The sequence below is a fragment of the Ambystoma mexicanum genome, chromosome 13 (assembly GCF_040938575.1).
Source record: "Ambystoma mexicanum isolate Mex_15411 chromosome 13, UKY_AmexF1_1, whole genome shotgun sequence".
Lineage (NCBI taxonomy): Eukaryota > Metazoa > Chordata > Amphibia > Caudata > Ambystomatidae > Ambystoma > Ambystoma mexicanum.
The window spans coordinates 545388363-545414643 of NC_090938.1; the positions used below are offsets into that span (position 1 = coordinate 545388363).

The 26281-nt window shown below is 48.2% G+C and overlaps 1 protein-coding gene across 2 annotated transcripts in view; it reads right to left on the reverse strand.

Moving 5' to 3' along the window:
* RUNDC3A (RUN domain containing 3A) overlaps nucleotides 1-26281 on the reverse strand; it is a 341256-nt gene that overhangs the window by 18529 nt on the left and 296446 nt on the right. For both annotated transcript variants that reach the window (XM_069634297.1, XM_069634296.1), the window contains exons 8-10: nucleotides 22623-22780; nucleotides 21976-22113; nucleotides 15341-15447 (exon numbers count right to left, since the gene is read on the reverse strand). In XM_069634297.1, coding sequence (XP_069490398.1) covers nucleotides 15341-15447; nucleotides 21976-22113; nucleotides 22623-22780 — 403 coding nt within the window. The remainder of the gene's footprint in view (nucleotides 1-15340; nucleotides 15448-21975; nucleotides 22114-22622; nucleotides 22781-26281) is intronic.

A 26281-nucleotide genomic window follows, 5' to 3' on the forward strand; every position in this document is an offset into this window, starting at 1 on the left:
ATTTCAGGGGTGCGCGGGAAGTTCCACACGCGATTTCAGCAGGGTACGTGTATCTCAGGGGTGCGCGGGAAGTTCCACACGCGATTTCAGCAGGGTACGTGTATTTCAGGGGTGCGCGGGATGTTCCACACGCGATTGGCCCAGTGCGAGCAGGGTACTGTATTCCATGGGTGTGCGGAAAGTTCCACATGCGATTCCATCAGGGTATGTGAATTCCAGGGGTTCTGGGGAGTACTACACGTGAATTGGCCGTGTGGGTCCTCCCAGGTGTACGCTCGACAACCTCCACGGCCCCTGCAGGCAGCCCACACCACGGGGGACTACCCTGCACCCCTGCTCATGTCCCGCAGGCAGCCCATCCACCATGGGCATGCCCCGGAGCCAACCCACATGTCACCTTGCACTACTGATCAACAATGCATGTCTCCCACCACCCCCACCCCCCAGCAGTGCAGGGGCATCCCCCCCCAGGCCCCCACTCATGTCTCCCACCACCCCCACCCCCCAGCAGTGCAGGGGCAGCACCACCAGGCTCCCACTCATGTCTCCCACCACCCCCACCCCCCAGCCACCAGGGGCAGCCTCCACCAGGCCCCCACTCATGTCTCCCACCACCCCCACCCCCCACCATCCAGGGGCACCCTCCACCAGGCCCCCACTCATGTCTCCCACCACCCCCACCCCCCACCATCCAGGGGCACCCTCCACCAGGCCCCCACTCATGTCTCCCACCACCCCCACCCCCCAGCCACCATGGGCAGCCTCCACCAGGCCCCCACTCATGTCTCCCACCACTCCCACCCCCCAGCAGTGCAGGGGCACCTTCCACCAGGCCCCCACTCATGTCTACCACCACCCCCACCCCCCACCATCCAGGGGCACCCTCCACCAGGCCCCCACTCATGTCTCCCACCACCCCCACCCCCCAGCAGTGCAGGGGCACCTTCCACCAGGCCCCCACTCATGTCTACCACCACCCCCACCCCCCACCATCCAGGGGCACCCTCCACCAGGCCCCCACTCATGTCTCCCACCACCCCCACCCCCCAGCACTGTGGGGCACCTGCCAGCAGGCCCCCAACCATGTCCCCCTGCCCCCAGGTCCTGACGATACACAATCATGGCAGTAATGGGCAGCATACCCAGCACAAACACCCAGCCAAGGATTGCATCCACCCACATAGCAAATGCAATTACATGATACAACCCCAATGGCAAGTATGTAAATGAACACATGTCCGTCACACACACATACACAATGGGTGCAAGTGAATGTCAAAACCCATATCATGACATGCATGAAACCAATGAGAAAATACCACAAAAGAAAGTTATAAAAACATGTATTCTCGAAGAAAATGAAGTAAACTAATCAAACATACAACAATGGGGATAACAAAATAAATTGTCCTTGTCCGATAAGTAATGTAAAAATCCAAAAAACAAAGGAATCCAAAAACTAATGTTGTCCAAAGCAAAATCATGGTGAAAAAAAATAAGGAAAAACCATTGCCTCATAGTGAACACAAATGTAAATCAAAAAAATGTATTTTAAAAAATCCAACTATACACAAGAATATTCCAGGGTCCATGAGCCCAACATTATAAATGAAACCTACTACTACCTAATAAAAAAACTATATACAGAAAAGTGGCCATTGTCCGAGCGGTCCAAAAAAATCTCATAAAATAAAGGAAACCTAACACTAACTAACTAAAGAACTATATACAATGGCAGCGGGCAAGTCCTGCGGCTCACTCTGTGATGTTGCCGGCCAGGGCATCATCGAACTCCATGTCGATGTCCTGGAGGCGGGACTCTGTCCTGGCCCCGAGGTCTCGCAGGGATAACCCCATGTTCACCTCAAACTCCCTGCGAGCTTCCTCGAGGCACTCAGCCCGCCTCAACGCCCGACGCATGGAGAACTCCGCCCTGACCATGGTGAGCCGCTCCTCTTCCGCCCGCTGCTGCTCCGCACCTATCCGCTGAACCAACTGCTCCCACACGGAAGACACTACCATCCCAGGGTTCTCCTGCCCTCCGGCCGATGCCTGCCCCTCTGATCTTGATGGCCCCGAGCCATGATGCCTCCCACGTCGAGCCTGCTGCTGCCTCCGACGCCACTGCCTCTGCCAGCACGACGGCATCCAGGATGATGGAAACCACTGACGCCGTCGTGCACGTGCCGTGCCCGATGATGCCGTCACATGCTCCATCTGCTGGGGTCCAGTTGCTGTGTTGTCCACCCCTGCTGGACCTCTGACTCCCGACTGTGGCAGGGATGGGATCCCCACCGAGCTGGCTGCATTGGTCAGGGCAGGTCCACAGGGGGCCCTGGTGGCATCTGGGCCGGAAGACGGCAAGGAGAACGACTGGCGTATAGTCTCCACAGAGGAGGAGAGGGCCGCCAGATTGGCCGACACATGCAGGAAACCCCCGAACATGGCCGATCCCAATTGGGCCACGTCGGCACGGTGCTCTTCGTGATGACGTGCGTGCTCCTCCTGGGAAGCACGCACGGCATCACGAATCACAGCTGTGCGCATCGCGACCCCAATCAGGACCTTCTCCACACGGCCAGGGGTCCCCTCGTCCGCAGGTGGAGGGGAGTCAGATGACATGGACATCCCCTCTACCTGCGGACGGGCCTGGGACGGGGCATCCCTGCTGGTGCAAGGTGGTGCACCCACAGGTTCAGGGACAGCGACATGCACAGGCCCCTCCACGGTGACCTGTGCTGCCTCCTGCCCCTGGACTGCACCACTTGCACCAGCAGGGATGCCCCCACCAGGCCCCATGTGCGCATCAGTGGCGGCCTCCTCCTCCTCTGTGGAAACCACCAACCTGGATGGCTCCTCGCCGTCTACCGCCGTAGCAGGCCCCTGTGGGGGCTCACCCACCCCTTCCGCTGCAGCCGTGGGGGCATCCCCGCCGCCTTGCTCCACAGCGCCGTCTCCGCCCTCTCCTTCACTAGCCGCTGCGTAGAGGGAGACATAGAACACAAGCATCAGGGTACTGTACAATGGTCCCCTAGACAGGAAGCAATAGCAGATGAGTGCCACTGTCAAAGTACACTTCCATCATGTCACACCACAACACATGTGTCAGTCCAGGCAAAACACACACAGTGACAGTCATGGTGCGTGCCATGGACATTTCAATGCATGTCCAATGGACTCTCGAATCATACAATGTAATGGGACTCACAAGCATCATGGGTCATGCCTATCACATGCACACACTTCACCTCAGTCACATCCATCTGGCCCCGTACACCCCAATCACAGTGCATACAAGGATGACTAGGCTGCATCAGTGAATCTGTACATTGTCACAGACATGTGTCATGCATCCATGGCACTCACAAATCACAGACACGCAGGTCAGGCACACAGACATGGATACCACATATGTATCTGGCATCAGCACCCATCCCTCGCCCCCACCCATGTCCAGGAACAGAGACTGCCATGCTCTCATGTGTGCAATCTGCACAGGGCTCCCCATGTCGCATTCAAACACATGCAACAACCGTGCGGTTCACACATTACAGGTCGCACATGCATTCCCATGATGTCCCTGCACACATACATGCGTACATGGCCTATGTCACACATGCAGGCAAGTATCAGACAACCAGCACACTGCAACATGCCCTGTCTCACACAGCAATGCTTGGCCACTTACCGCTCAACTCCAGACGGGTCTCCCTCTCAAGGACCTGGGCGTGGAGCGCTGGGTGTGCGCGTTCCAGGACCCTCAACTGGATGGAACTCATGCGGCCCCGGCCCCCCTCCACGAGGTGCCGGGCCTTCATGAGGGTCCTGGACCTCAAGTCTTCCCAGCGCTTCTTGACCTTCTGGATGGTGCGGGTTGCCACCCCCTCCGCATTGATGGCAACCACACAGTCGGCCCAAATCCTGTCCCGTCCTTCCTTGTTGGCGCGGGACGATCCGAAGAGGGCATCATACTGCCCCAGGACTTGCTCCACCAGGACACCAACTTCGGTGGCAGTGAAGCTGGTGCCCCTCTGCCCCTCTGGCCACTGGTGCCAGATGTTGATGTGCCCGACATGGCAACCCCAGGGGCAGGAGTGGGTGGCCAACTGGGTCCTGGGGCTGGGCTGTGGAGCGATGTTATCCGAGTCGGGAGTCTTCTGTTCCAGCAGGGGTGGACACAGCAACTGGACACCTGCAGATGGCTGATGTGCAGGCACCAAATGGCAGGGCACGGTGGCAGCAGGCAGGCAGGCAGCAGCAGATGACACATGGGAGGCTGCTCGGGGCACTGGGGGGCAGTAATTCGGCTTTCTGGGCAGGAGCGTGGTCTTCCGTGTGTTTTCGCGTGGCCAGCTTGATACGGAGTGATTTGCCACGTGAAAATCCTGCACGTCAGCGTGAAAATCGAGGAAAGGCCCTTAGCGCGTAAGCGCGTCAGCACGCGTACGCGATTTCATTGGACCAAAGGCCCTTACAGCGTAAGCGCGTCTGTGACGTTTTGCGCACGGGCGTTGCCCTGGCAGGGCTTGGTGATCCCGCGTGCCTTTATGTTCTGTACGTGCTTTTCGTGCGGTGCGTGTGTTTTCCATCCGTTGGGGTTCACACGCTATTACTTCACAGCGGGTGTTGGCTACGCGTTCATCTACACGCAAGGCAGACGGTGAGTGGTACCCCGCTCCCCCAGGCCCGATCCTGAAATACACGTAGCCCGCTCCCCCAGGCTTGATCGCGTGAAAAACTTCACGCTCGCGTGAAAAACTTCACGCGAACCCCTGTAATACACGTAGCCCGCTCCCCCAGGCCCGATCGCGTGAAAAACTTCACGCGAACCCCTGTAATACACGTAGCCCGCTCCCCCAGGCCCGATCGCGTGAGAAACTTCACGCGAACCCCTGAAATACACGTAGCCCGCTCCCCCAGGCCCGATCGCGTGAAAAACTTCACGGGAACCCCTGTAATACACGTAGCCCGCTCCCCCAGGCCCGATCGCGTGAAAAACTTCACGCGAACCCCTGAAAAACACGTAGCACGCTTCCCCAGGCCCGATCGCGTGAAAAACTTCACGCGAACCCCTGAAATACACGTAGCCCGCTCCCCCAGGCCCGATCGCGTGAGAAACTTCACGCGAACCCCTGAAATACACATAGCATGCTCCCCCAGGCCCGATCGCGTGAGAAACTTCACGCGAACCCCTGAAATACACGTAGCCCGCTCCCCCAGGCCCGATCGCGTGAAAAACTTCACGCGAACCCCTGTAATACACGTAGCCCGCTCCCCCAGGCCCGATCGCGTGAAAAACTTCACGCGAACCCCTGTAATACACGTACCCTGCTGAAATCGCGTGTGAGACTTCCCGCGCACCGCGGTATACACGCACACGTATTTTTTGTCAGCGGGTGTCCGTGTTTGTGGGTACCCCTTTGCACGTCATTTGTCCTGGAGGGCCACAGTATAGGACATTCATCATGGCAGTATATAGGTGCTATTTGTTGGCGCACCTTTTGGCGCACATTTCTTACAGCCGCAGAGACGCTACCGCCTGCTTTCTTGTGGCAGTCGTGTTTGTGCCTGTGCGCTGGTTTGAGTGTGCGCTTTTTTCCCCTATTCTATTCCATGAATACGTGTTGTAGGCGAGCGTGTGGGCGTTCCGCGCACTTGTGCCCTGTACTTTCCCCCGTGACGCCCACGTTTTGGCAAGTTGTTCCCCATTCCGAGTGTTACGCCCGTGTTCCGCCTACTTTTGTTGCGTGTGCCGCGCTATGTGCGAATTTCGCTGTGGCCTGTGCAATTTTCGCTGTGACCTGGCACACGCTGTTAGATGGCCTGTGCGCCAACGTGCGCCGTGCACTTTTTTATCGCACATCCGCTGGTTTTCTCGCGCACGGACTTCCATGAATCGATGTGCGCTGCTTTTCGTGCGATTTTCGCACTCGCACTGCGATTTTCGCTATTCCACTGCGATTCGCACGTTTTTGCCCACTTGCGCCGCGCTAATTATTCCATGAATCGGCCTGCATGTCGCTTGGAGACAGATACAGCTGTATTGTGACAGTAGGTCTACAGAACCCTCAGATCTCAGAAGATGGGGAAAGCCTCTGCAGTTCCAGGAAAGTAATGACAAGCATCAATGGTTCTTTAGCATTTGCAGGATGGATTCTAGCAGTGATTTCAGGGCTTGCTGTATTTCAGCCAGAGCAGGGTTATCCCCCCCCCCAGCTTTAAGCACAGTATCCACCGGGACTGAAGGCATAATGTCTTCTGGTTTAGGCAATGGGCCCTTCTCCATAGGGTCCACATCAATCTCAATGTCCACTGCCATCAGATCCTCTTTATAATTCCCGATTAAATGCGCCGTAGTCGGGAAGATACAATGTATGGTCGAGACATTGGGATTAGAGCACCCAAGTGGTTCAATGAAAAGAAAGTCCTCAGATTTTAAAACACGCAATTGAGGTATGTGATATAGTCTTGCGAGCAGCTCTGAGCGTGCTAACCAGGGATTTTTGCCGGTGGGGTATAAGTTCTTAATGAAGCAGGTGCGATTAGTAGTTGTATCATTCACTGCTCTCTTCTGATCCAGTGATGGAGACTCACCAGGTTCCTCTGACGCCTGTGTCTAGGGAACATACTCTGGCTGTGTATATATGCTGGTTTCCTGGTCAGGCTCTTCGCACAGCACAGATGCTTCATTATCGTCCACTTCAGTTGCCTTCTCTTCAGATATCAGCCAATCTGACAGAGGGCCCTTTGCCCTAGCCGCCCGTTGAGCTGCTCTCACCATTCTTTTCCTGGCCTTTTTTGACCGTGTCTCAGGTGCTAATTTAGGTCCCGATATAGGAGGTTGGGCACCTGTTGCCGCTGGCTTATCCTTCAGTGCCTTTTTTGCCAATCTGCGCTGTTTACGTGTTAGGGGGGACTGGGGACTATGCTCTTGCTCCTGTTCATCCACCTCCTCAGGAGGTATCTCAGTTATGCTGTTGCTATTGGGTGCATGTGGCCCCTCGCTCTCTTCCATCTCCACTTCCTGCTCGTTGATCTCATCTGCTGTGAGTAGTGCAGCTGATAGATTGATTTCTGCCTCTTCTCGAGGAAGGCCTTTAGAGCCTAATGCCATAGTAATAGAATTGGTATTAGCCAGGATACGTCCCGACATCTGTAAAAGTATCTTGAGGGCAAATTGCAGGGCCGCCACCGACGATTGCAGCTCAGTTATCTTTGATGAGCTAGGGTGTAGATCGATGTTATCTTCCGTCACGTTGTCTGGATCGTCCTCCATCGACGTCATTACTAAATTAGGAGAAGCAGACAATCGTCCGCTCCTTTCCGGAGCGTTATCTTCCCCTGTGACACTATTCATGCTACTATCTTTAGTGGACGTTATGCCACTGTTTGGCCTCATAGGAGTTTGTGCCTGCATCCCTCTCTGTATAGTCAGACATAGATCTAGAAGGAAGTTGTTGTCTATATCATCGAAATTAGAGGTGTTTAAGGAGATGCCACCATTATGTATCAGTGCTGACATATCCTCGTTTACTGTGGAGTTGATGGCAGGGGGAGGATTCACCGGAAAAAACTCAGTTATAGCCCCTTGCACCACCGGTAGGGCATATTTGGCATTCTTTTTAGTTTTTCCCCCTTTCTTTGGGCACTCTTTAGATTCCTTAATGGGTGGGCACTTATTTTTGCGTAGATTGTATATCGAGTGAGGGGCTCTTCTACCCCGCTGCATGTCTATGTTATAGCTCACTTCGCTTCCCAGACTAGTGATAGAGAGGGCTGATGTTTACGTGGTGAGATGGTTCCCCTCGTTCCACGCTGGGAGGCAAAATTGATTTCCCGCCTTTTCCTGTGGACCCCCCTTGTCGGTCAACCAGGGGGCTATGAAACCCGAATCCCAGGCCAAGGCCCTCAGTCTCTGGGTGATATTGGCAGGTTCCCCTTCTTCCCAGGTACGGCTCTATCTTCCTTCCGAGGATACCCAGGCCAGGGTAGGGTATGCTTATTCTCTACTCCCTGCACCACTTATAGGTGCCTCACCGTCTCCTCTAATCCCAGCCCCCCCTCCTATCAAGGGGAGAGGTCCGTCAGAGGTCACTGCACCACTTATAGGTGCCTCACCGTCTCCTCTAATCCCAGCCCCCCCTCCTATCAAGGGGAGAGGTCCGTCAGGGTAGAGGGACTGACGTGTACACCCCCTCAGACTTATTCCTGGGGGGGTGCTGCAGGCACCGCACCACCTCTTTCAGGAAGGCTCCTTTTAAATGAAGGGGCCAATCACCCGGAGCCACAACTGGCTTTATGTCAATGCCAGTAGGACCGTGGGGACCGAGCACCACTGGGAGCCTCAGGGGCCGCCGTGCCGTGCGGTATTTAGCACAATTCCGGAGCAAACCCAGAACTCGGAGCGGCGCGGCTAGGCTCTCACCTGTAATCTTGCCTGTGCTACTCCTCACGACCGGGGCCTCTCCTTCTTCTTCTCCTTCTCCCGCACTTTCCCCCGCGTTGTTGTCCTCGCTGCCTCTCTCCCTCGCCTGCACACTCGAGCGAAACGGGATGCAGGATTCGAAGAAAGGACCCTCCTACGCGTCCTACGCGTCGAACGTGTCAAGCCGCACCTCCGTGTCAAGCCGTGTCAAGCCGCACCTCCGACAATCGCACTTCCCTCAGAGGCCACCTCGGACACAGAACGAGCAATTGTCTAACAAAAACAGAATATAATATGGTATGCCAATGAGGGAGTTTTAAATTTTAATGCATGGAGAGGGATTCTTACCTGAATAATATCAGTCCTGTTTTTATGTCTGCTGGTATTTATTTCTCTCAGTATCCGGGGGACCTGGTACAGGCCGCCTGCAGGGGCAGTGGGAGCAAAGATGAGGCTATTTTTACAAAAATCCTGTCACTGTCTCCCCGTCTGGAGGACAGGTGGACAGGACCATGGAATGTATATAGTGGCGGCAAGGTGCGTAGAGAGAGAGCATTGTCTTCAAGAATGCGCAGGGGCGTCCTGGCCCTCTGTGCTGAAGAGATCCACTGAGGGCTGTACCTGACCGGTATACGCTCTCCCATCTCCAGGTTAGAGGAAGCGCACTGCGTGGTGGGGGACACAGCCCAGCACGGGCTGGAAGTGCCTATGTGTTCGCGCCAGTTCCAAGGACAGACGGTAGCGGATGCAAGTCTGCCTTTCCCTTGTTTCTGTGACAGGAGGTAGGAGCGGAAAAGGTCCACGAAGCTGGCAACATAGTGTGGCCCGTGATAAGTAGAAAAGTATATTATCTCGCCGTTGCAGCCTTGACGGCCAATGTCAATTTCCTGTTTCAGCTTTATTGAAGAAGAACGTCGGAGAGTGAAGGGGGATATATGTTAACTGATTATTGCTGATACCACATCTCTGTGGTGCGTTCATGTACGCAGAGTAGAGAGAGAGGGGGAACATTAGAGAAAGCCTTCAGGGGTAGGGACGACTTCATAGGAGTTTTACTACGTTTACTGCTGCATGTGTGGGGAAGAAAGTAGTCTGGGAGCTCTTGTCAGAACACAGAGATAATTTCAGGGCACCCTGCCGGACTTTGCACCTTAGAGTCCCAATCAAAGATCTCCTAGGCCGAGAGTAACGCCCAACGCGGGTGGCTCTGGGGGTATTGAGGTAACAACCATTATGGGCCGGGACCGCCGAGTGGCTCTTAGGAGGGAGGTTTTCTCTCAGGACTCAGAGGACGACCTGATGTGAGTCTGCACCGTATGAGGGGGCATAGATGGTGGCCTGCAGCTGCTGGGAAGTGCTAAATGAAGTGAAAGAGTTGTTTATGTATCTAATGTGACAACTCTTGCTCGCAAATGCCCCTCAATAAGTGAGAGTTGTTTATTTATCTAATGTGACAAACCTCGCTCGCAAATGCCCCTCAATAAGTGAAAGAGTTGTTTATTTATCTAATGTGACAAACCTCGCTCGCAAATGCCCCTTATGAAGTCAAAGACTTGTTTACTCATCTAATGTGACAAATGTCACTCGCAAATGCCCCTCATGAAGTAAAAGAGTTGGTTACTTCTCAAATGTGAATAATCCTGCTCTCAAATGCCCCACTGAGGTGATGGAAGGGTTCATTTATCTAGTGTGACAAATCTGGCTCGCAAAGGCTCCCATTGAAGTAAACGAGTTATTTATTTATCAAATATAAATAAGCTTACTCGCAAAGGCTCCTCATCACTGTGAAACAGTTGGTTACTTACCATATGTGAAGGATGATGTGCTAAGTGCTCACAGCAAAGGGAAAACAGTTATGTAATTATTCAAATAGACTGATATAAGTCATAAGTGTTCCCACTGTACTATTTGTGTATTGACTTATCCACTTTGACGGGTGCTGCCCCCTCCAGTAACCACACTGGGGGTTAAAGAGAACTAGAACTATTGGAGGAAATGTAAGAAGGAATCCTAAATGTATGTGCATCAACTGAACTAGAGGAATTTGTAAATGCCATTTTACTCAGGGATACCAAAGAGCAGATCTGTTGGTATATTACTGTTATATAAATAAGAAGTTTTACTCTATCCAAATCACATGAGGTGTGACTGTTTATTTCACCTGGTGCAACCATAGGACGGCTGGCAACCAGGGCTGGGCGGTTCATAGGGCAAAGATTAGACCATCCCTCCCCCTGGGTTCAAATGTGCACATGTCTGCGTTAAGGTGTAGAATCCCCTGCTCAGGACTCTTACCGGTAGCTGCTCTTTCCCCCCTTTCCCTTGGGAGAACCACCTTACACTTGCAAAGCGACTAAGTGCCATGCCGTGGCAAGACTCTCATTTAGCGAACATTGTGAAATGGACTCTTGACTTAATAGAGTCGGTGACTGTAGGGACATCCCTAGAGAGGTCAAGTAGCTTGGAAGTTCGGTTCCATCCATTTGGCACACCTTCCTCCACTCAGACAACTTCCCATTCAAGTGAAAGGTGCATCCCACCTGCGAGTTGTGATGTTGATCAGCCTATAGATAGATCACATCATGGCATGTCCAATTTATGTTTGTGATACTAGCAATGCTGATTGACTTGTTCTTTGATTTATGATGTTATTTTTTGGCTCTGTAAAATGCTTAGGAGAGTAGGCCATCTATTGGGCCATTTTTGTTCCTGGAGTGCAAGGGGGTAGAAGGAGGCTTTATTATACAGTGTTTGCCCAACTATGCTATTGATACAGAAAGTGGAAGTGATTGTCGCACATATATTGCTTGTTACTTGTGGAAAATGAATTAAATAAATAAAGGTTAAAAAAATGAGGATATTCAATTGGTCTCTAGCAAGGCTACCTCGTTCTCCCGACACTTTAGGTCAGGCCTTTACAACAACTAAACCTTGAATCCAGTGCCCCAGGCTTGGGTGACAAAGTCCTTTACTATAACAGCATCTCCTCCTGTTCCTCAGGCTCTCAGAGCAGCTCTTCTGCCTTCTCTGCCCAGAGTGGTCCCTGCTCCTCCTCGTCCTCCTCGTCCTCCAAATAGTCGGACACCTTCTCTGACCAATATGGATGTGGCTGACACCCTGTTTGATGGGAATCATGGAGAGGATCTCTGCTCCTCCTTTACAAAGCTCCACTCGAAGATTCTCCAGGCCCGTCGTTGCTTTCTCCTACAGTGGAGGGAGGTGTCCTGGTGGAAATGTTGGGCATGAGAAAGGACAAAACAGGGATTCCTTCTCTTCACCATGATGTGCTGATGGAGGCCAAGAAAGTCCGGGTGACACCTTATATGGTTACCCCAACGAATCTGGATTGCACGTTCCAGGTCATTGCTGAGGAAATGTCAACAGTGGTCTCCCTGGGGCACTTTGACAAGAACAAACCTCTCCCTGTTGCAAAAAGGCCCTTCAAGTATGTACTTAGATTGCAAGCCACCTGTCTCGGCCTCGGATGCTGCATGCGTCTTCAATGGTCCCTCTACTTAAGATCACAAGCTCTTTTAGTGTATGGCATTGTCAGCTATGTTTGGTAACCTGGAAGGCTGCTTTCTTAGACACTGTCACTTCAGCTTTGCAAGTAGAGGAACTCCAGGCCGCATGCTACCGGGAGCCATATCTGAAATGCCATGGAGAGAAAATGACTTTCAGACCTCATCTCTCTTTTGTACCCAACATTGTATCTATGTTTCATCTGACCCAGGTAGTTACATTGCCAGCTTTCTTTCTGAATCCATATTCTGAGGCAGAGCCACAACTTGGATGTGTCAACCTGGAGCTATTTAAGCTATTCAGGTTTTTGTTTTGGGGAAACGCTTTCTCTGTAAATTAGTTGACATTTATGGGACAACTGAAGGAGAGACACGCAGGTGACTCCTGGGCAGGGTGCAGGGGAGACGAAACTGCTACATGAATGAGAGAATGCTTTGATGTTCCCTGAGATGTATTTGTTTTAATTGTGCATCCCCTTTCAATCCTAACTACTTTGTTACAAAGTTTCCAATCATTGGTAATAGGGAAGCCTACGGAGTAGTCATACTAGAGTTTCTGGTAACACATTTTCCCATTGATCAAACTCATGCAGACCAGGGACAGCAACATTTATTTTCCATTTCTTGAAGACAGACAAGATATAGCCATCCTTCTGTGCACCCCTTAGAGAAAAGAACACAAGATTTCCAGTCCACAGTGATTGTGCGATAGCAAAACAAACGGGGTGATGGCTGGAGGATTTAGAATTAACCTTAACCGCTGGCATTGCTCTGGGCTCAGTACCCATTACCCAAGCAAAAAAGATTACTGCACTCAGTGGCAGATCCTTAACCTAAGCACATCCCCTCACCTCCATGGAGATGGAGGAACCCTTATGAAAGCCTGCACAATTAACAGTTGGGTATATAAGTTTGGAGTAGTGAAGCAGCGAGAGGATGAGCGGTTAAGTTTGAGGAGGAGATGGAGGTGGTGGTCGAGAAAAATCTTAAGGTGCAGGAAGACATGCAGGTGAAGAATGACCTGGTACTGCAGGAGGAGTTGGAGGCAGAGGAGAAGTGGGTGGTGGCAGAAAATGTGGTGCAGGAGGAAATGAAGTTCCCAGAAGAGGGAGAGGTGGAATAGGAGTTGGTGGTGTAGGAAGAGCTGGTAGTGTAGAAAGAGGAAAGTGGAAGGTGATCAGAACAGGAAAAGATATAGAAGTTGGAAGCGGGGAGGTGAGGCAGTTGGAAAAGAGGAAAGGAAACACACAGAGTGAGGGTGGACAGCCACAGAACCACTGGAGATGCAGGTAGAGCACCAGAAAGCAAGTTTAGAAACTTAAGTCTGTTAGTTGTAGGGGAAAAGTGGGAGGAGGAACAAGCAAGTTCGGAATGTCAAGGATGTTAGTCAGCATTCAGCTTGAGGGCTAGAGATGAGGTTGAGTACAAGGTGCACTGGAATGAGTGAGCATTGGCTCTGCATGTTGGAAGGCAAGAGGAGGTTGTGTTGAATCCCTGGATGTCGTCACTTCTTCCCTAGGAGGAGCCCTTTCCCATGAGGCCAGGGAGGAGAGGTCGCTACTTCATAGTCCCCCTGGGGATGATGGATATCTTGGGCACGGAAGCCCCCTATGGAATTAGTGACAACTTGGGGAGAACATGGTATCCCCATAGCCCACGTAATACGCCTTCGTCAAGGGGCCTGGGACCCGAGAGGAAGAAACCAAAGGGGCCTGGGACCAGAGAAAAAGAAACCAAATGGGTCTGGACCCAACAAAAAAGAAAACCTGTCAGGACAGTGAACTGGGTACAATTATTGAGAATCAAGAATAGCTAAGAAGGGATTGGATCCACACCCAATAATAAACTGCCTCCAATGCCATCATCATAGTCACAGTACCTGGCAGGATAGTGAACCAGGTGGTCTGCAAACACAGTGAGTATTGTGAGAAAAGCCAGGGGAGGGTGAAAAACCTCTATGTATTTGTTAACATTGTGGAAGGAGTCAAGAGAGGTGAGTCATTCTTTTGGCACTGTAAGATCTTGAGAAAGGCCAGGGGAAGGGAGACATACCCCCTGGTGTTTGTGAACATTGTTAAAGGATCCAAGAGGAGGGAGTCATTCTCTTGGCATTGTGAAGAGTCTAATAAAGACCAGGAGAAGAAAGACAATTGTCCTGACATTAGGAAAACAACCGAGAAACCTGAGAAAGGTCAGGTGAGGGAGTCAACCCCCTAAAACTGAAGATACTAGTTATTTTGTTCCATGTGCTTTACTGGCACCTCAATCAAAGGAACCTTTTGAGACTTTTGATTTGTATCCTTTGAGAAGAATATTTATTTTGCATCACCCAGAGGTGAATTTTCAGCTGTCGTCCAGAAGACCCCCCCTTTTCCTTAGTTGGGTTAATAACATAAGGGCTTGAAAAAAAGGTTTTAGGACACAGGACGGTGGACTTTTTGCTTTAAACTGACATCCTGACAGATGCCTTAGTATTTAGTTGAGGCCGGGACCCCCCTCTTAGAACTAGGGTCAGACAACGTTTTCTCATTTATTTTCTCACCAATAGAAGTCTACAGCCAAAAGCATTCCGCCCGTGTTTGTATCCTACTTCTACACCCTCACAAGGCCATGAGGTTCTATGTTCAGGACTCTAAGACAGGGCTGTGACACAGAGCCCGAACCAGCATGTCAGCACCCTCCAGGATCACACCCTTGAGGACCACCTCAACTTAAGGAGACTCTGTGAAGCTTGCTTCAGAAGAACAAGAAGTTACACTAAGAGTGATACAAATGGGCAGAGCCCCCTGCCCCTGCCCCCAATGGCTGCTAGATGAAAGGCCATTCCTTCAAAAGGATGTCATTGGCCAGAAATACTCTACTGTACAAGAGACTGTGAGTGATGCCAGGGAGAGCTCTGGTCAGAAATTAGGGATCACACAGGATGGGTTGGTTGAACTTGACTTCCAGAGGGGGTCCTGAACCCTGGCAGACGAACCGAGAGCAGGCACGGCAAGACCCTAGCAAGAGAACAAAATAACCCCATTTATCCAGGAGGATTGTGGAGGGGTCCATGAGAGACTAATCAGGAATGTATTGTGGAATTGGCTTTGACAATAAAAGGATTTCTAGAGGCAGGTCAATACACTTACCACTTATCAGAGACCAGAGACAGCAGTTTCACCCACCCCTTATGCCCAACCAGAGAAAGGGATTGGATAGTCATTCAGTATATCCTCCATCATGAGGAAAATCTACAGACATTCACCTCTCACCATCCAACAGAGAACAAGAGCAAATACAACATCTCACTGTGTTTCGGGATAAAGACTAGTAGGAGAATGATGAATAGTGTTGTAATAATTCTGCTTTTGGTTTGAGAAATAAGAAAAGATCATGAAAGATGAGCACTCACCCAGGGGACCCCAAGGTTCACTGTCTTGCTTCCCGTCAGCCTGCCTTTGGGAGTCTGAACTGAGGCTCATCTCAGCTGACAACTGTTCCGTGCTGGCAAAGCTGTGCCTGTGTAAAATGACATGCAACATGCAATATGTTAGTGAACAGTGATTGATGGATTGTTCTGCAAAGAAAATCAGAAGTAGGTTGATGGGTGAGGGAAGGAACAGAGCTCCCCGGGAGACTGCATGGTGACATTTGGATCGTTAATTTATTAAAATGCAGAATAAATGCAGTGTCAAATTAGAACCCTGTTTGAGATATGTCTGAATTTCAATCAAGCCCAATATGAGACAACTTTGTTATTAATATGTCCTCAGCTGTAGTCAGAATGCCTAGGTACACTACTTGCTAGTGCAAAGTAGAACAACAATAAATCAAATGAGGTCATTGTATTTTTTGCGCATTACTTTTTATATAGAGATTATTCCTTCAACTATTAACAAATCATGCATTGCAAAATAAAAGGACAACAAAGTAAACTTCTTTGAAGGAAATTCGTTTGGTATAGAGTGCCTTGTCTGAGGATAAAATACATCTCTTGGTTACCAATCTCCTACATCACAAGTACTCTTGTCACATGAATTACCTTCAAACAAAGTGCCACTTGATCAAGTAAATTCCGTCAAATAAATTGCTGATTCCCTTATTCAAGGATAAAATGCATACCTTTCTTACAATTCTCCTACAACCACATAAGCATGTTTAGGATCTACTCAAATGTTAAAAGCAAGACTTGATCAAATGTATACCTTCAAATAAAGTGCATCTTTTCAAATGAATTATACATTTCCATTGTCCAAGAATCAAGCTCCCCACACACACGCTGGGGAATATTGTGGACTGGGTCATCAGTACAAATGTACTTCTGACCATATTAATTGTAAGCCCTTGTATTTGGTCGGAACACTTCTTTGGCTCCTTTAATCTCGAAATGGCCTTCCTTATCCTAGATTAAAAAAATTCTTTGAGGAAAGTGGTCAGCAGGAACTATAATAAATTAAGCCAAGAAGGCTTGGCGACTTGTGTTACTCATTTTATGAAGATTACTTCAGCTTCAGATTCATCTGATTTATTAGCTTCAGAGTACGAAAAGGTGATATTTAATCTGTTAGATCATGTAGCTCCCATCAAAATCAAAAGCTGTAGGGAGAAGACCAACAACCAGAAGTGGTATACGGCATCTCTGACTAAACTTAAAAAGAAAAATGGAAGACAGAAAGACTCTGGGACAAAACCCCCTTTAACAAATATATGTGGAAAGCACTAGAGAAAGCATATCGTGCTGAAATCGTCTTGGCGAAAAATAATACTATTTTGATTCGCCAAATCCTTAATGCAAAAAATGACTCTAAGAAATTGTTCAATATTCTTAAAGACTTAGAAAAACCCAAAGCTGTGATACATAAAATGATGCCCTCTAACACAGACTGCCAAAATATCCAGAAAGCATTCTCAGACAAGATTGCAAAAGCTCATGGTAATATTGTCCTCAATAAAGAACGGGTTGACATAGAGACATATATAGAGAATGAGAGCAAAACAGCAATATTAGAATATCCCAAATTCTCGCTTGAACCGATTCAAGATGATGAGCTGGAAAAAGCCCTAAAATCCATGAGACCATCGACCTGTGTTGGGGAAACCCTTCCCTCGAAGATTAACTTGGGGAATAGAGAATTGTTTGTACCCTTTTTGACTCGCCTAATTAATGCTTCTTTTAGAGAGAGCAAAATTCCCATGGCTTTAAAAAAAGTTGTGGTGACTGTGTTGATAAAAAAGCCTGGCCTGGACCCTAACAACTATTCGAACTACAGTCCCATTTGTAATGCTCCCTTTCTTCTGAAAATAATTGATAGGATGGCAACAATCCAAATACAAGAATATTTTGAAAGTGCACAGGCCCTGCATTGGAGGCTTTAGAGTACACCACAGCACTGAATGTGCCCTGGTGGACTGACAGAAAGAAATGCTCCTGCTCACAAAAGCAAGGCAGGGCTGCGGATGCTATTAGATCCGTCAGCAGCCGTTGACCTGGTGGACCATACTAAACTCATGAGCAGGATGAGGATGGTAGGTGGATGCTCTGATGATGCATCTGCATGGATCGCCTCATTCCTGGATGATAGATTATCTAAGATTGGGGGGATGCAGGCTCGACTCTTGAGGTGCTGAAGTGTGGCGTCCCACACAGGGCATGCTTGTCGCCCACCCTGTTCAATGTTTTCTGTCAACGTCTGTGTACTCTTCTGGATGATCGAGGTGTCTATTTTACTAATTATGCAGACAACACACCGCTCGTCCTCGAGCTTTGTGGAGTTTATAAGACAGACGCAGAGAGAGTCTCACTGGTCTATAGCACTATTCAGAGCTGGATGACAGATAATGGCATGTGTCTGAACGCTGCAAAGTCTGAACTGTTTCTTTTTGGTTTATCCCAAGCTAAAGGGAAGCTAGAAGACTCTTACATGGGATTTACTATTCATAAACACTACATCCCCAAAGTTGAAGACTTTAGGAGTCGTTCTGGAAGCGTCTTCTCTTAGTTCAGACCACCCACAAAATGTGATAAATAAAACTCATTAGTACCTGGTGCAGGGTTTTTCACTGGAAACAAATGTACCAATTGGTACATTTGCAAGCCTTACCAGATGGTAATCCCACAGGTCGTCTTCTTTTATTTTTTTTTCAGGCGACCATGGAAAGGGAGAAGGGACCACACATAGTCTCTTCGCCATGGTGGCCATTTTTTCTGTTTACTTTTGTTTTCATTTTAAGTGAATGGCCACCATGGAAAGGGAGACGGCACTACACGTAGCCCCTTCTCCACTTCCAAGGTGGCAAAATTCTTTGTTTACTATGGCCGCCGCAGAAAGAGAAAACGGACTATGTTTTCTGTCCACGGCGGCAATTTTTTTGTTACTTTAAAAAAAAAATATTCTGCTGTGAAACACAACATGTCTCGCAGCTGGGGGATAAAAAAACATTAGTACCCTGGTCTAACATGCCAGGGTACTACTGGCAATAAGCCCCTCGACGGCGGGCCATTTGCTGCACCCGGGCCTGTAACTGTGGGCCCTGGGGGCATTACCTTAGGCGGTAATGGCCCGCCGTTTCTGGGCTTATTGGCTCAGTATCACCTCAGATTACTGAGAGTCTAATTGGATGATCTTAGCTTGTGTGTTAATTTTTGCCCAGGATCGACTATTGTAATGCTTTACTCATTAGGGCATTGTTGGCCAACTTGCAGGTTTTACAAAATGATGCCGTGCACCTGGTAAAAACGTCCACATTTAGGAGCCTATCTCGGAGCACAGGAGAAACCTTCACTGGATCCCGGTGGAGGCTAGGACTTGATTTAAGGAACTTACTGTTGTGCATAAATGCTGTTATGGTCAAGCCCCAGAATACTTAAAGAGACGCATGAAAGTGCTCGTCCCCAAAAGAGCCACTAGATCCAGTGATGAAATAAGTATTGGGGTTCCTAGCAATAAACGGGTCAGAGGATACGGTAGATCCTTTCCTGGGCAGGCATCTACAGCCTGGCATAAACTACTGAAAGAACTCTGCACCGAATCTAATCTCTTGAAATTTAGGAAACGGTTGAAAACCCTCCTGATTGAATAATACTGGACCTTCGTGTACTTCTAGGTTTCCGAATCTTGTTTTTTCCTTGCCCTCTTCTGTGCCGTGATGTCTGCAGGCTCCAGCACTATACAAACGACTAAATGCATAAATAAAAGAACTCATTCATCGGTCAAAGAATTACCTCAATTGAAATGTTATGTTGCATTAGGTTTAATGAGGACCTAAAGGCAATCACTTTATCTACACTCTGTCTGGGGCATTCTAAGCTTGGTATACGCCTATGTTCACCTATGTTCGTTCTAAAGGAAATGTAGGGTTGTGCCTTACAGACAATCAAGTCCCACTCTGGCTCCTTCCTCTCGTGCCCTGATGTTCCTATCCCTAATGCTTGCTCTTCTCCACTACTCTTCTCCTTCTAACTTCTCCCCTCTATGCTCTCCTGTTACTCTTTCCGTCTGTCACTCCAGTGCCTCTTCTTCCCATTCTATCGTCTTCCTCCACCCATTGATGTTATGACCATTGTAATTGTAATTGTAATTCTACTTCCTCTCTACACTACTACCCTCTTCTCCACACTACTACTCCCTCCTCACTACTCTACACACCTCCCACACCTTCTTCCACAGTCACCCTCCTTTCACTCCCCCAAACATTTCCTACTCACTATCTACTCTCAAACACTCTCACTCACCTAGCTTACAAACACATTCACCTTACAGTACAACTTGGTCTCACCAACCAATACCTCACCTTTTCTTCCAAATGCCTCCACACTCCAGTCCCCGGTCCTTCCTCCTGCTGGTCTCTTGGTCTGCCACTTTCACCTCCTCTGACCCACAGCTTCCTGTCCCTCTTCTTATCCTCCCCTGCCTTTTCCCATTGGAATTCTGACCCTGACCAACCTAACCCTGCCTCCGTTGCCCGAGAGGTGTCACAGCAGTCAGTGGTTACAAATAAGGGGGTAAGCCGCCTCCCCTTTTCCCACACAGGGCTGCCATGCTGTATCAATTGTGGCCCGCATTGCAGAGTGTCCCAGTTCATGTTGGAAAGCTGCTTTGGACTGAAGTTTAAATCAGGTAAGTAACACTCCTTACTCAAATATGAAAGCTGCTCCGCTGCAAGTCTGTGTTGTCTTGTCTTTATAAGTGCTGGCGCTGGTGTCAGTGTGCCATGCGCGCAGTTCTCGGGAAGCTGTGTGCGGCATCCCTGGCGGCTGTGCGGGCTCTCTGACGTTTTGTTTGCCTTCTCTCTTTCTCTTTTACCTTGGCCGCTGGGTGTCTGGAATCTGCTGGTGTGAGATGCTGGTGGGTCACTGTCTTGCGGGTGGTCACCAGGTTCAGACTGGCCTACAGGACAAAAGGCCAATGCCCGAACCAAAACCCCAAAATGCTAGTGTGACCCAGTGTTGCTGAATAAATATTCTTTAAATTGCACAATTTGCATCACATTTTATCAAAAGATTCCCCCGTGGGTACTATTCAAACAGTGTCGCAAAAGGAATGAATAGCCATTTGCAATTGTGGGCCACTTTTTCATTGGTGCCCAAGACAATTTTATACCCAAGTCCTACCCTGGTTGTCTCCCAAGGAATTAGATGCCCTTTGAATGGATCTGCAAGAAATGGAAAGACACTGGCCAGCCTGATTCTCAAGAGGTAAGGGGTGATCTGCCAAGAAACATGCATGCACCTGGAGAGGGCATAGGAACTGGGTCCCCCTCAATTGCCACCTTTCCCCTCTGGGGAAGGAACGGCTCTGGCTTCCACTTTGGTAGGCCACCTACCCAAGGCTGAGAGGGGTCCTTACACCCCTTGACAAGGGGCGTCAGAGTACTGACCTTGTCACAGTTCCTAAACATTGTATTAAGTCAAAGCTCTTGGTGGCAGAAGAAACAGAAATGCAGCCTTGTCAGATGGTGTCAAATGAGACTTCTCGGATGATTTCATCTTGGGTATCTGGGCTTTCGGTGCTGAGCCACAGGGCGCATTGGAACCTGTGGGAAGTGGCAAGTCTTTCTTTTCAATTTTTTTCAAATAAAGTTATTTCAGAGGTAGATTTTGATATTGTTGAAGTCGTTTTTAGTACAGTAGACTCCTTACAAGGGTACAAGGAGATTTTAAACATTTGTATGTGGGGATCACCAATGATCCAATGAGCAAACAGTATTTTTGAATTGTCAGAATACTGTGAATAGTGGACCTGGGCAATGGCCTCTTTTTCATCCTCATCACGGAAATCCTTCTTTCATGCCCTACAAGCCTAAAGAATGCTAGTTTTAAAGCCTTGTCGGCAGCTTCCCACCATTTCAACTGAAAGACAGTAACATAGTAGGGAATGCATACAATGCTTGAGAAACCTTAGGAACAAAAAAGTAAAAATGGAAGAATTTGTTTTACAAAACAGCGTAAGGGAGTAGTATAAGAGGAACATGCAATACAATTATTCAGGCACTAGTAGAAAAAATAAGTATTTCCTTGACTTCATTGCAAAATGAATGGAGACTGCAAAGAAGGGTTGAAAAAAGAGCGGGAAATATGCTTAAGTGCCACAAAAACTGTAAGGCAATTTACTGCCAAAAAAGCTGCTGATGTTGAGGCAGCAGTGTTCAGACATCCTCGCTGATGATGTCAAAAAGGAATGTAAGATGGTCGCCAATTTTTCCTGACCTCTGTGACATCATAAGAGGAAGCGTCAGTACTAATGTTGAACATTAAAGATAGGTACTAATGCACCTTTCTACTAAATAAAGTATTCCTGAAACATCACCTGGGCCAGATGCAAAGCATATGAATCTGTGGATGATGCAATGCTGGAGGATGCATATTATGTCTTGTCTGGTGGCCAGCTAAGTTCCTTATGACCCCTAATACCCTATTATATTATAGTTCTGCACACCGTAGTCGATTTACTGCTATGGGTGCAAAGCAGATTCTGTACAGCAGTGGGTTTTCACATTCAAGGTGTATTTAGGCCAGAATCCTTCCTGGATTTGGTATGGAAGATTTACCTTCGGAACAGTTTGGGGTTCAGGATGGACTTGTGCTCGTTGAGATTCCCGAGCGAGGGCCACTGGTTCACTAAAGGAGTCGCCATTTCCTTGGACAGGTTCGACAAGTGAGGGTTGTCACAGGGGATCAAACCAGTCCTGAATTCGAGAAAAAAAAAAGAAAACAAGAAGGGTTAAGGAATGAAAATGAATTGACGCAGGGAGGGAAGTACGAGGCGAGGAATGAATGATTAGCTAGACCGTGCCTTTTCATCTAACTACTACTGCTCTGGTGTTCAGGTCTAGCAACACGGCTAGTCAATAAGTACATTAATTCAATAAACATGATAAGGAAAGAGCAGTCTTATGATTAAAGAGAGACAGATGATCTTTTCGACTCATGGAATAGTAAAATCATGTTGGGCTTACAGGATAAAAGGAGATGTGGACACAAAATCACAGAATGAGTCCATGGCAGTATTGAATTAGGGATCTTCAAGAGAGTGTACCCCATAGAAGAAGCGCTGCATGGTTAAGGAATGGGATTATCCTGTTGCCATTTGGACACAGCATAGGGCCAAGGTAGAGGGTCAGTATTAATTGATGGGTGGGCAACGGATATGCTGTTCGGGGACAAGCGGTGCATCACACTCCCGGGGCAAACGTACAGCTGTTCCTGCAGCTCCAGGATGACCCCTTCCAGCTCCCGTTTCTCCAGTTGGTTCTGTATCTTCACCTCCTCCAACCGCATCTGCAGTCGCTTGTTCTCTGCCTCCAGATCCTTCAACTGAGATTCGCGTAGACGCACCAATTCTTCCAGGTAGCCCTGCAGGCCAGGCACAAACATGAAAACTTTAGTTAATGATATTCCTGGAGGATGAAGGCACTATTTATCCAAGATGGGGGTTAAGATGATGAAAGATTAGGAGAATGCCTTTGCAACAAAATAGGTTTCTAGGGTTTCCTGTAGGGTGTGTGTACATTTTCATTTATTTTATAGGTAGTGAGGCAGAGCATTTAAATGTTTCAGTAGGTATGTGGACACTGTGAGCGCATTCTTTATCTGAATGTGGTCTCTGCGAGGACATATTTGCATCAAAATGAGTGTTCCGGGACCACACTTCGCCTCTGAGTGTTGGCCCGAATTAATACAGTCATATCTTTTGCTTTCTTGGCAGTAGTTAGTAAGCTTTTAGGCGTGCCTTTTCCCTGGCAACATATACTTGGGACACCAAATTGCCCTACCCAATACCATCATATTTATATATTCTATTCATGAAATCCATTTTAAAGGCATTGCTGTAGCTCAGGGGTAGGTTTTTGCATCAGAATGTTTGCATCATTGGATCATTTTTGCATCATGGTGGAAGCACATTTTAGCATCTGAATGTGGGCACAGTGAGCACATATTTGCCTCCTCCAAGAAGTCTTACTTTGTTATATATTCTTATGTACCTAATTTTCGTATTTATGCCTTGTGGCCATCAGGTTCTACCACACAAGAAACCTACGCAACCATTATCATTAATTAAGCACAATGAACAAAACTTGGCCCCATTAAATATATGAGACATACACCAGACAGAAAACCATCGCCCCCACAAGACATGCAGGTATACGACATACGAACATTGTGTACATACGAATATAAAAGAAAGGAAAACTACTCCATGCAAACAGCTGACTAGTTACTTGTACAAAAGTAGTTAATCCTACTGATGCACAACAGCAAGAGCGAATACGTGTAGAGGTTATGAAGTTATGAGGCTATTGAGGTTAGGAAGTTATGAGGATATTGTCACTAATACTCCATAATCCATCTAAGGATACAAAGGGTATGAAGTTATGAGGATACTGTCATCAGTAATATTTGGAAGGCCAAATGAGGATACACGACTTTCAATCTAAGCAAAGATGATATCATTTATTTTTTAGTACTCAGAATATATGAGAATACCAGTAAATATGATATCAGGCTGTACAATTTGGTGGCTCTAGTATAAGCTGCCAGGGAAAATAATCAAAACCACTGATTCCCTAGCATGCCTAAAAGCTTATTAACTAGTGCCAAGAAAGCAAAAGATACGACTGTATTTATCTGTGCAACTATGGGGAGCACAGAGTCCAGGATTAGTTGAAAACATTTTACTTAAGTAGATTTCTGAATATTCTCTTCTTAATATCATATCAATTTTCAGTAACTAGGAACCACTTTACAATATTAGTTCCCGGCGAGGGTCAATGAGCTTGTTAGAAGCAAGGTCATTGGCCCTTGCCATGGAATTACCCGGCCAAAAAGGCCCCCTCATTGCCGTGGCTACGGGGTTCCTTTTGCTACTGGCCGCTATCGAAAGGGAGAAGGAACTACGGGTAGTCCCTTCTCCCTGTTCCATTGCAGCCATTTTTTTCATTTATTTCTTTACATTGATTTCAATGGTGGCCATGGAATGGGAGATAGGACTACGAGTAGTCCCTTCGCCTGATTCCCGGCAGTCATTTTCTATTTCTCGAGAAACGGTCGCAGTGCCATTTCTCGACTCGAGAAAAATTGCAATTAGTACCCAGGTACGACATGCCAGCGTACCTATGGCTATATGTCCCTCGGAGGGGGGCCATTACCAGTCGGGTAATGCCCCCAAGGCTCTGTTAACTTGGCCTGGGGGCATTACCAGACCAGTAATGGCCCCCCTCCTTGTGTCATATTGCCTAATTAGCAGTGGTCGAAGTGTACGAAAAGAAGTAGTGGAACTATGTTCCCTGCTGGCCTGCACCCACTCCCCACAAACCCCATCATCACGTCTCCTCCCACACACAATACACATCACCAAACAAATGCACCTGCTGTTTAAGGGAATGCTCAGTGCATTGCACTGAAAGGGCAAGTTTCAACTTCTTCCTACACTTTTATTTTAAAACGAAACCATTCCAGAACGGAGCTGTAAAAGGTAATTTTAAAAAGTAGAAGAGCACTGCTCCCGACCGCTCCCGCTCACTTCGACCACTGCTAATTAGTATGCGGCGGAGGAACAATGAGATTGTAACATACAATCTCATTGATGCTCGCTGGGGCATTACCCGACCGGGATTACGTCCCCCTAAAATATTGCTTCCTTCCCCGGTGGGAGGCAGAGGGGGGGGGTGTGGCAGCCACTCAGCCAATGAGGAGGGACTTCTCTCCTTTCCATGCTGGCCGTTTTTTTTGTTTACATTTTTCACAAATTTTTGAATGCCCGCCATGGAAAGGGAGAAGGGACTACTTCCATGGCAGCCATTTTGTTTGCTTACTTTTTGACAACCATTTTCAATGGCTGCCATGGAAAGGGAAAACAGACTTTGTTTTCCCTTCCCCGGTGGCCATTTCTTTTAAAAAAGAACAAGTTACTTACCAACTGTAACGTTCTTTCGACTGGATGTTCCACCCACGTATTCTTCATCTTGTGATATTCGTTATCGCCAGCTTCGCTGCTTCGAAAAAAACATTTGGCAGAGGGTGCTGTGCTCGAGGTCGTGCCGTCGATTGTCCCTCGACGGGCTCCGTACCCTGTCGACGTCACTGTTGGTATTAATAGCTTGAGCCGCGCCCGTTGGCTTCAGTTCTGTTTTTCCGAGGAAATATTCGAGGAACACCCAGGCGTGACCTGTGACTGAAAGGCCCATCATGAGAGGACAGTGTAAGAAAACGTGAACTGTACTGCGGGGTAGGCTGAAGAACATCCAGTCGAAAGAACGTTACAGTTGGTAAGTAACTTGTTCTTCAAATGGATTGTGTCCTCCCACGTATTCCTCATCTTGTGATAGACTCCCATAGCAGTGGTCATTTTGGAGGTGGGAGTACTAGTTATTGTTTTCATGGACAGAATAAAGTACCGCCCAGGCAAATAAACCCTCATTGGAGGAGGAGGCATCTAAGCAGTAATGCTTGATGAAGGTATGCATTGATGCCCATGTTGCAGCCGAGCAAATATCTTTTGCAGGGACTCCCCTCTTCAAAGCCACAGAAGCAGCCATTCCCCTAGTGGAATGGACCCATAGCCCATCCAGTGGGTTTTTTTCCTGCTAATCCATAGCATTTCAATATAGCTAGAATGATCCAGCAAGATATAGTTTGTTTTGTCACCGCCAACCCCAATTTTCCACCTGTATAACCCACAAAGAGTTGGTTATCTTGACGTAATTTTGGTATTCTTGAAAAGTAAAAACTGAGGGCAGACTCTCCTCTTCTTTACCCAAATGAGGAGGAGGATAGAATGTTGGTAAAATTATTTTTTGTGACAAATGGAAGTCAGAAACTACTTTCGGCAAGAAAGATGGTTTAACCTTAAGAACT